A 9254-nucleotide genomic window follows, 5' to 3' on the forward strand; every position below is an offset into this window, starting at 1 on the left:
GGGGCTAGGGCGGCACCCCGTGTCCTCTTTTCTGATTGTTGAAATATGGTAACCCTTGGCAACGGGAGCTGTCCAGGGTCACAGGTGCCACAAGTGCCCCTGACACCCAAGCCCGGCTCTAGCACCTGGTCCCTCCGTGGCCCGTCCGGGCCCGCTGAAGCACAGCAATGGGTCAGAGGGGGGCAAACCCCCAGGCATTGCCGGGGCGGGGCCGGGATACCAGGGTGAGGGGCGCCTGGCAACACAAGGGATAATTTACGAGAACAAGCGGTACAAAGCAGTGAGCCGGCAAAGCACCCGGGGCCTCAGTCAACAGCTGCTCCGCTCTCCCTGTGCCCCCCAGGGACCCGGGTGCCCGACCCCTCGCCCCCAGCCCGACGGCACATGGGGGGCGGGTGCCCGCTTCCAACATGGCGTCCGGGGCGGCGGCCGCTCCCGTGAAGCCACTTCCTGCGGGGGCGGGGCCCGGGCGCAAGATGGCCGCGCCCAACAAGCTCAGGGTGAGCGGAGCCCAGCAAGGGGGCCGAGCCGTGTGAACGCCGGGGGCGGCAGCGCCCAGAGGCACCGTGCGGGGCAGCCCCCCGGCTGGGGAGCCCCCTGCATCCAGCCTCCCAACCCCTGCCTGGGGAGTTCCTTCTACACCAGCCCCCCCAACCCCGCACCCCTACATCCCCTCCCCTTGATCCCACTGCCCCATCCTGCCCCCTGACAACTAGCCCTCCATCCCCCACCAAGGGCAGCCTGCCCCCCAACAACTAGCCCCCCGTTCCCTCTTCCCCCTTGCCTTGTGGGCAGTTACCCCCTCTCTCCACCTCAGGGCACCCTGCCCCCCATGCACCCCAGCTCCTGTGGGCAGCCAGCCCCCCTCCCGGGCTCCGAGCTGTGCTGCGGGGTGCTGGCCCAAAGGGCTGGGGAGTGGGGACACGATCTCAGCCCAGCTCCGTGCAGGTGTTGGACCCCGCTGGGTGTCATGTGCGTAGGGTCCCTGGGGCAGAGGGCAGCTGGGTGTGCTCTGACTGGGGAACCCGTGGGCACCTGCTGATCCCAAACTCTCTGGGTCTTTCCTCCTCGGACTGGAGGCAGAGATTTGAGGGCGGTTACACCCCTGCATCCCAGGGCCAGGCGGCACGGCCTGCGGGGCGATGGGGAACGTGCTGGCACCAGTGCTCAACTTGCAGAGACCTCTGCGCCGGCAGGAGCCGCTTACCAACCCAGGCAGCTTCGATGAGCTCCATCGGAAATGCAAAGGTGAGTCTGGGCCACCCCTCCTGTGACAGAGGCACGTTGAGGGGATTGGAGAGTGCTCTTCTGCCAGCAGGGGGTGCTGCAGATACCAGGGCAGGGGCGCTGGCTGTGGGGGGAGCTCCCAGTTGCTCCAGCCTCCCATAACAGGGGTGCTGTGGCACTCGGCTCGCCTGTGTTTCCGGGGTCCCGTTCTGTGATTGGCAGCACTACGAGTGACCGTGTGCAGACGGGAGGTAGTTAACTTGTGTTAGATGGCTGGGGAAGCTGAGGTCCGAGCCCTGGACTAGTAACGGTTTAGGGAGGATGGGGGTGAAGACCCCAAGTTTCCATTCCTCCGACTCGTCCTTGTTGAGCTCAGCCCTGGCTGTGGGGCCTGGAGCACAGAGGAGCCGGCTGCCCTGTCTCTGGCTCCATGGGCCCTTGCGCTGTGTGTCTAAGTCCCCTCCGCCCTGTCTCCTTGCAGAAGTCTTCCCCCAGCAGATGGAAGGGGTGAAGCTGATCCTCAACAGGTACCTGAACAAGCATTTCCAGGTCAGTTGCAGCTCGTGCCTCCAACTGCTTTCCCTCCCCCCGGGACCCTCCAGGCCTTAGCTTAGCACCTGCTTCCCCCGTGGAGCTGGAGGGCCCCTTCCGGTGCATGCCTTGCCCCTCTTCAGGGGCTGGCAGCCAGGAGAGCCTGGAGGGATGGAGATGGGGGATGTAGGCATGTTCCCTCTCGGAGTTGGGCTGAAACCCACTAGCTGGGTACCCACCAACAGGCTGTTTGGGAAACACCTCCCGGTGGCTGGATTGGCTTGGGTGTCAAGGTGAAGATGCTGCTGGGATCTGGGCAAGGGGTTGGCACAACGAGCCGGGGCTTTGTCGCCTCCCCCACCCCTCTTGTTTGCTCTGAGGGTGCGGCCTGTGGAGACTACGCATCCCAGTGTGGAGTGCAACCAGGCAGGTTCACACTGGGTCGCCGATGGGGGGCTGTGTTCTCTGGGCTCTGCAGCCTCAGAGAGATGGAGGAGGCCCTGGAGAAGGGGAGCCGCGGCTGGGCTGGGAGGGGCAGTGATCAGGTGGCACTGTCCACGCTGGCTGGGCTGGAAGGAGCTGGAGCCCTTGAGGGTTGCAGACAGCATCCTACCCCAGCACAGCCTGACCCCCTTGTGTCCTCCCCAGGTCAGCCACACCGTTCACATGAGCACAGTCGGCCAGTCCAGCTACCACTTCCACACCACCTACGTAGGAGACCGGCAGCTCAGCCCCACCGAGGTGAGCTGGGACCCAAATGCGCAGGGGGCGGGAGCAGGGGCTGGGAGCCAGGCGTCCAAGCTCAGCTCCCAGTGCCAAGATGGAGTGGGGTCTGAGACGCCCAGATCTCAGCACCCCACAGCTCCCCTTGTTCTCAATGGGGGGCAGGGGATCCTCCAGTGTACTTGGTGGCAACTGAGCATGCTAGAAAATCTCCCCATGAAAGCAGGGGGCTGTGACCAGGACTCCTGGGTTCTATCCCCCCCTCTCTGACTGACTTGGATCCCTTCCCCCGTCTCTGCAGCAGGTTTGATCCGGAGCTCCCTGAGCGGGCAGAGGGTGTATGAAGCATGTCCGTGAACGCTGGTGGCTCGCTCTGGTGCTAGGGAGGAGCAGAGCTGGGAGAGATGCTAGTGGTGGTCAAGGCCTCAACCTCTTCACAGGGAGCTGGGTGAGGGTTGGGACCCTGGTGTTTCTGCCCCAGCAGTGGGAGGGGTCCCCTGCTGAGGGATGTATGGGATCCCCACATAGGCTGCGTTCCCTGGCAGGTTAGTGACTGAGCCACAGTGGAGATTTCCTCTGCCTGCTGGGTGGACGTGTGACCTGCCACCAGCAGCCGCTGGGAGCCAGCCCTGTCGCTCACCCCCCGTCTGGGGGTTAGAATCCCTGGATCCTGCTCATGTGGGCATCCAGCTGGCACCGTCTTGCCAGGCTCTTACAGGGAGTGCTGGGCAAACCAGGTGCCTGAGGGGCATAGGGCCCATGGCAGCAGCAGCGCTCTCCCCCCATCCTCTTCAGAGAGGGCCTGTGGCCAAAAGCTGGCTCTGAGTGCCCCTCCTTTCAGGGGGGCAGGGGGCTCCTTGCAGGTCATGCTGCAGCGCGGTGGAGGAGGGCTGGATGCTGCAGGGCCCCCCAGCCGAGCTGCCTCCAGGGCCCAGTGCTGAATGGGCTTCCCTCCCAGGGAGAGAAACCCCCAAAGGCCCCAGGCGAGGGAAAGGAGCCAGCGCTCCCCTCATTCTGAAGCCATCGCAGGGTGCTTTGGAGCCTGACTCGAGATATTTGAACATTGAGGGCTGGCAGCCCTCCCCCGGCATGGCAGCCGCCTCGCCCCCCCCCCCCCCCGACAGGATTGGCATGGCCGTGTGTGTGGGCCAGGGCTCTGGCTTGGAGGCTGGGCCTGGGTTGGGCATGTTTGTGTGTTGGTCCGTGTGGGGCGTGTTCCTGAGGCTGTTGGACAGAGGGGTGGGAATGGGGGTCAGGCTGAAGTGTTGGGGCTTAGCCCCCGTCCGCTCTCTCCTTTTGGAAGCGCTTAGCTTGGAAGGTGCCACCAGGGGGAACAGGAGAGCCCAGCCTGTGCTCAGTCCCCGCTAGGGCCTGTGTGCACAGGAGACAGGGCGAGGGAGGCGTGTGTGAGGCATGGGATGGGGGCAGAGCTCCAGCTCTGGGGAGGGGTGCGGAGGCCCCCAGCACAGGTAGTGCTCCCAGGAGCCAGGCTGAGGAGACCCAGCAGACTTGCTGCACCCCGCCCCCGAACAGAGTGGGAGCACGGCAGGAGGGAAAGCTCCCTAGGCAGGTGGCTCCCCTGCCACAGCTTGGGGACCCCCGGGGCTGCTGACTGCACCGTCTCTGGGGTGTGTGCAGCTGACGTGGGGCTCCCCCAAGGAGACCCAGCGCCTCCCGGCGTAGCCCATCCCAGCACCGTGCCCCTTCTCCCTGCAGACTTTCCCCATGCTTGTCGGGGACATGGACAGCTGCGGGAGCCTCAATGCTCAGGTGCTGCATCTGGTGGCAGAGCGGATCCGCACCAAGGCCGTCTTCCAGGTGAGGCCCCGCCCTGGGCCTGCAGGGTAGCGGGGGAGACGGGTGTGGGGCAGGGCATGTAGGGGGAATGGCATGTGGGTGAAGCATGGGGAGGCAGAGCATGGCGTGGGTGGAGTGGGGGCCAGGGTGTGTTGGAGGAGTGGGGGGCGATGCGTGGTGTGGGGGAGAGGGCATGGCATGGCAGTGGGGGTGCCGGGCATGTGTGGAGGAATGGGGGCGTGGCACAGGGGCTGGGCGTGTGTGTGAGGTGGGGGAGCTGGGCATGTGTGTGGAGGTGCAGGGAGCAGAGTGTGTGGAGGTGGGGGGGCTGGGCGTGTGTGTGGAGGTGGGGGCTGGGGGGTTGTGGAGGTTCAGGGAGCAGAGTGTGTGGAGGTGGAGGTGGGAGGTTGTGGAGATGGAGGAGCAGGGTGTGTGGCAGAAGGGGGCTGGGCGTGTGTGTGGAGGTGGGGGGAGCAGGGTGTGGTGAGGAGGGGGGCTGGGGGGTTGTGGAAGTGGGAGCAGGGTGTGGGAAGGAGGGGGGGCTGGGTGTGTGTGTGGAGATGGGGGGGCAGGGCATGGGGCAGAGTGGGGGAGGCTGGCCGTGTGTGTGGAGGTGGGGGGGCTGGGGGGTTGTGGAGTTGGGGGAGCAGAGTGTGGGAAGGAGAGGGGCTGGGTGTGTGTGGAGATGAGGGGGGGGGGAGGTAGGGCATGGCCGTGTGTGTGTTGTTCAAAGTGCTGACGCTGACAGTTAAGCGCTTAGGACCTTGGCAGTTGCCGCGCTCTCCCAGCTGCTAATCTGGCCGCACTGACCCCCTAGAGCCGTGCGGGGCTGGAGCCCAGCCAGTCCCTGCACTGCCTCGGGCGCCCTGGGCTGGAATGGAGAGGGCTGAGGCTGGGAGAGGGGCTCCAGTTTCTCAGCTCCATGCAGAAGCACTGGAGCAATGAGGGCAGCATGGACTAGTGGCTAGAGCAGGGGTGGGAACCAGGACTCTGGGTTCCCCTTGCCTGTTCTAACACTGCCTGGCGGGTGCTGTGCCTCAGTTTCCCTCTCTGCAGTGGGGACGGTGACAGGGCCCAGCCCCCTTCCCCTGGGGGGCGTATGGGCACTGCCCCTGGCAGTCTGCAGGGGAGGGGCCAAGTGTTCTCTCCCAGCACCTGGCTGGGCCCCTCACATCCCCTACATGGTGCCACAGGTTGTGTGTCTCCAGCTGTGGCTGTAGCCAGACCCTGCTCACCGGCCTCCATCATGGGGGCATTGTGCTTGGGAAGGGATCAAATCCCCACTGGTGCCCAGCTTCCCCTCCCCCCTTGAGCAGAGTTTGTCCAATGCACCCCTGGGTGTTGGGTGTGTCCCAGTGTGCACCAGTCGTGCGGGGCTTAATCCCTGCTAATTGGAACTCCCTGGGGAGGCTGTAAATGCAGGGGTAAATCTGGGTGCAGCACCGGTGGGGGGGCAGAGCACCCCAGGGGTGGGGGTGGGGAAGGCTGGGTGGAGCTCCCAGGACGGGGCCAGAGGAAGGCTGGGCGGAGCAGGAATGCCCCCTATGATCATAGTGAGGCGGGGGAGCTGCCCTGGGTTGGGTGGGGACCTCCTTTGGGTTTGCTCGTCTCTGCCAGGGTCTGGCTCTGCTTTCCCCTGTGCCAAGCTGTACCTGGAGCCCTAGCAAGGGCCCTCCAAGGGGCTTGAGGGGAGGCCACAGTCAGATCACGGCCCCAGCTGCTGAGGGAAGGAGAGTGGATAGAGGTGAGATTTACTGGCTGCTCCCCAGGTGAGCCCTCATGATGGTATGACGACATGGGGCAAGGTGTGGGGCATGGGGCTGTGATCGGCTGGGGCGTAGGCAAGGGTTGGGGCAGGGTTGGTGGTGGGGCTGTGGGGCGAGGCATGGGGCTATGATGAGATGGGGTCAATGGGTGAGGTGTGGGACAGGGCAGAGTGTGGGGCTATGATAGGGTGAGGCTGTGATGTGGATGGGGCAGGCATGTAGTGGGGAGGGTGGGGCAGGGCAGGGGAAGGGTGGGGCGGGTTTTGGGGCAGGGGGTGCCGCACCCCCGGCTAAGCCCCCGCCGTTCCCTGCAGACGCAACAGGCCCGGTTTGTGACGTGGCAGTTCAGCGGGGAGCTCCGTGGCGATGACTACACGGCCACACTGACGCTGAGCAACCCCGACATGCTCAGCCAATCAGGTGAGCCCCAGCTTGTGGGCCCCGTTGTCCTGCCTCACTTCCTGTCCTAAACTCTCCTGCCACTGGCTCCTTCCACCCTCTTCCTGTCCGAGACCTGCAGCCCAGGGCTCAGCACGGAGCAGCCTCCCCTCCCCTACCGGGTGTGGACAGCCTGGTGCCCAGCCCCGTGGCCACACTGCTCTGGGGCTAGCGGCGGGGCGATGAGCCCCCCCCATGTCAGATGGGGAGGGGAGCATTGGCTAGTGTGCAGGGCTGGGAGTCAGGACTCCTGTGTTCTGTGACCTTGGGCAGGCCCCTCCCTGCTCAGTGCCTCAGTTTCCCGTCGGCTGGCCCTGGGAGGTGGGGTGGCGGTTGCGGAGTGCAGTGCTAACGGTCTCTCCCTCCCTGCAGTCATTGTGGTGGCGCACTTCCTGCAGAGTGTGACCTCGCGGCTGGTGCTGGGCGGGGAGATGTTGTATCACCGGCGCCCGGGCGAGGAGGGCGCCATCGTCACCCTGGCAGGGAAGTACACGGGTACGAGCCTGGCTTGGTCACTGCCCCCTGCCTGTGCCAGAGCTGAGCCTCGGGGAAAGGGGGGGAGGCTGTCCCAGCCCTGGAGCACAGAAATGTCATGGGATGGCACAGCTGGTATCCCTGCTTAGAGACCCATTGTGGGGGGCAGGGGTGGGACTGGGGAGCATTGGCTGGGATAGCAGGGGCTGTGGGTCAGCACAGAGGGGCATCGCAGGGGAAGCCTGTACAGCGCCTACCCGAGTTGTCCCCTCCCGGCCAGGCTTCCATCCCAGCACGCTTCTGAGTGAGTTAAAGGCCGTGCCCAGCCCCTCGCCAGCCCTGCCCCCCTTGCCAGCTTCACTCCCTCTGTATCTCTGCAGCTCGCAAGTGGGTGGCGACGCTGAACATTGGTTATGGCGGGGCCCATGCCAGCTACTACCACAAAGCCAATGAGCAGGTGAGCCTGGCCCCCCCCAGGGGCTGCCCCCATCCTCCAGGGCAGCCATGGGGCACCCCTCACCCTGCGCTTCCTCCCCTGCAGGTGCAGGTCGGGGTGGAGTTGGAGGCCAACACCCGACTGCAGGACACGACCTTCGCCTTCGGCTACCAGTTCAACCTGCCCCCGGCCAACGTGGTCTTCCGAGGTGAGTGCGGAGCCGGGCCAGCCCCCACTCGGGCAGGGGGCTGCCCAGGGCTGTGCCAGCCTCGCCCAGGGGGCAGGGCGTCTCCAGGGCCATTGGACCCACAAACTCCCTGCCCTCACAGTGCAAGCTCACACCTCCCACAACATGGCTGCGTGGTCCTGGCGGGAGCTGACTGGGACTTGGACTGAGGATGTTCATAGCTGGGGTCAACTCCGCTCAGGGGGTTTGGCCTCTGATCCCCTCCACCCACTTGCTGAGGGCTGGCCCGGGCCTGGAGCCTGTCCCGTACCCGCTCTCCCCTCGCTCCTCTGTGCCAGCTTCTCTGTCCTGCTCCCAGCACCATCCTGGGGCTTCGCGGCAGCAAGCATGGAAGCAGACCCCCCCAGCTATCACAGCACAGGCCTAGAGTCCCTGAGCTACAGGGGAATCTCCCTGTTCTTGAGCAGTACAGGGCCTATTGCACACCGCAGAGCTGTTCGTATCCCATCCAGTAGGGGGCAGTAGCGACCCATCCGCCTTCATTGTGCGTAAGGCTGTATTATTAGTGAAAAGGGCTAGAAGCTTCTGCCCAGGGTTTGTGAAATCTCCCATCCCCCACACCGAGCCAGCCAGTCCGCCACCCCCAGGGCTGGATCGGAGTCAGAACCCCCTACAGGGGAGGCCCCATATCCCATCTCTCCTGAGCCAGCCAGTCCCTCCACCCCGGGGCTGGACCAGAGCCAGCATCCCCTAGAGGGGAAAAGCCCCATATCCCATCTCCCTCTGAGCCAGTAAGCACCCCTGCTTTGGGGCCAGATCATAGCTGGCGCCCTCTAGAGGGGAAAGGCCCCACATCCCCCAGGTCAGTTCCTTCACCCTTGGATCAGATCAGAGCCAGTGCCCTCAGAGGGGAAAAGCCCTGTGACTCTCATCCCCTGAGCCAGTCACTTCCCTTTCCCTGGGGCCAGATCAGAGCCGGCGCCCCCTAGAGGAGAAAGGCCCCATATCCCTCACGTCAATCCCTTTGCCCTTGGGCTGGATTGGAGCTGGCGCCCCCTAGAGGGGAAAGGCCCTGTTCCTGAGCCAGCGCTGCTCTCTCCCAAAGGATGCCTGAGGCAGGGCTTTCTCCTGCAGGAGCGGGGCACAGATCTGGCAGTGTGGGGCCAACCCCGAACTGCATTGAGTGCTGGGAGCACAAGGGGTGGAGACTGCAGCCAGTGTGCCCTGTGACTTGGCCCGTGGGACTGCCAGGCAGGGCCGGTACAACCTATTAGGCGACCTAGGCGGTTGCCTAGGGCGCTAGTATTTGGGAGGCGGCATTTTCTTCGGCGGCGACCCCAGCGACCGGATCTTCGGCTGCCCCAGTCATCGTCAGCATTTAGGCAGAGGGAGCTAGGGCAGGGGGGCGTGGGGAGGGCCGCCTGCAGCAAGTAAGGGGGAAGGGGCGGCATGCAGGGGAATTCCCCGCCCCAGCTCACCTCTGCTCCGCTCATCCCCTGAGCATGCCGCCCCGCTCTGCTTCTCTCCCGCCCAGGCTTGCGGCGCCAAACAGCTGATTGGCACCGCAAGCTTGGGAGGCGGGAGAAGTGGAGCAGCGACAGCGTGCTCGGGGAAGAGGTGGAGCAGAGGTGAGCTGGGGTGGGGAGCTGCCGCACGGCTCCCTGGGCGGGGGGGG

General features: G+C 65.2%; 2 protein-coding genes across 2 annotated transcripts in view; one reads left to right on the forward strand and one right to left on the reverse strand.

Moving 5' to 3' along the window:
- Positions 1-464: 464 nt before the first annotated feature.
- On the forward strand, positions 465-8102 carry TOMM40L (translocase of outer mitochondrial membrane 40 like). Its single transcript, XM_029912828.1, has 9 exons — positions 465-500; positions 1080-1248; positions 1709-1776; positions 2407-2499; positions 4198-4299; positions 6359-6464; positions 6855-6977; positions 7337-7413; positions 7498-8102. The coding sequence occupies exons 2-9, from the start codon at positions 1143-1145 to the stop codon at positions 7786-7788; spliced, it is 966 nt and encodes a 321-aa protein (XP_029768688.1). The 5' UTR covers positions 465-500; positions 1080-1142; the 3' UTR covers positions 7789-8102.
- A 776-nt stretch (positions 8103-8878) lies between these two features.
- The window catches only part of NR1I3 (nuclear receptor subfamily 1 group I member 3), a 9600-nt gene continuing 9224 nt past the window's right edge, over positions 8879-9254 (reverse strand). Inside the window, exon 4 of the mRNA XM_024204169.1 lies at positions 8879-8935. Coding sequence (XP_024059937.1) covers positions 8879-8935 — 57 coding nt within the window. The remainder of the gene's footprint in view (positions 8936-9254) is intronic.

The sequence above is a fragment of the Terrapene carolina genome, unplaced genomic scaffold (genome assembly GCF_002925995.2).
Source record: "Terrapene carolina triunguis isolate 2854851 unplaced genomic scaffold, T_m_triunguis-2.0 Scaffold249, whole genome shotgun sequence".
NCBI lineage: Eukaryota > Metazoa > Chordata > Testudines > Emydidae > Terrapene > Terrapene triunguis.

What these genes read in the sequence shown, in the direction of transcription:
- TOMM40L (XM_029912828.1), top strand. Translation starts at nt 1,143, where the DNA reads ATGGGGAACGTGCTGGCACCAGTGCTCAACTTGCAGAGACCTCTGCGC. An exon ending in GCACCAAGGCCGTCTTCCAG is followed by an intron (nt 4,300 to 6,358) that starts GTGAGGCCCCGC and finishes CGTTCCCTGCAG; the next exon opens with ACGCAACAGGCCCGGTTTGT. An exon ending in CGACATGCTCAGCCAATCAG is followed by an intron (nt 6,465 to 6,854) that starts GTGAGCCCCAGC and finishes CCCTCCCTGCAG; the next exon opens with TCATTGTGGTGGCGCACTTC.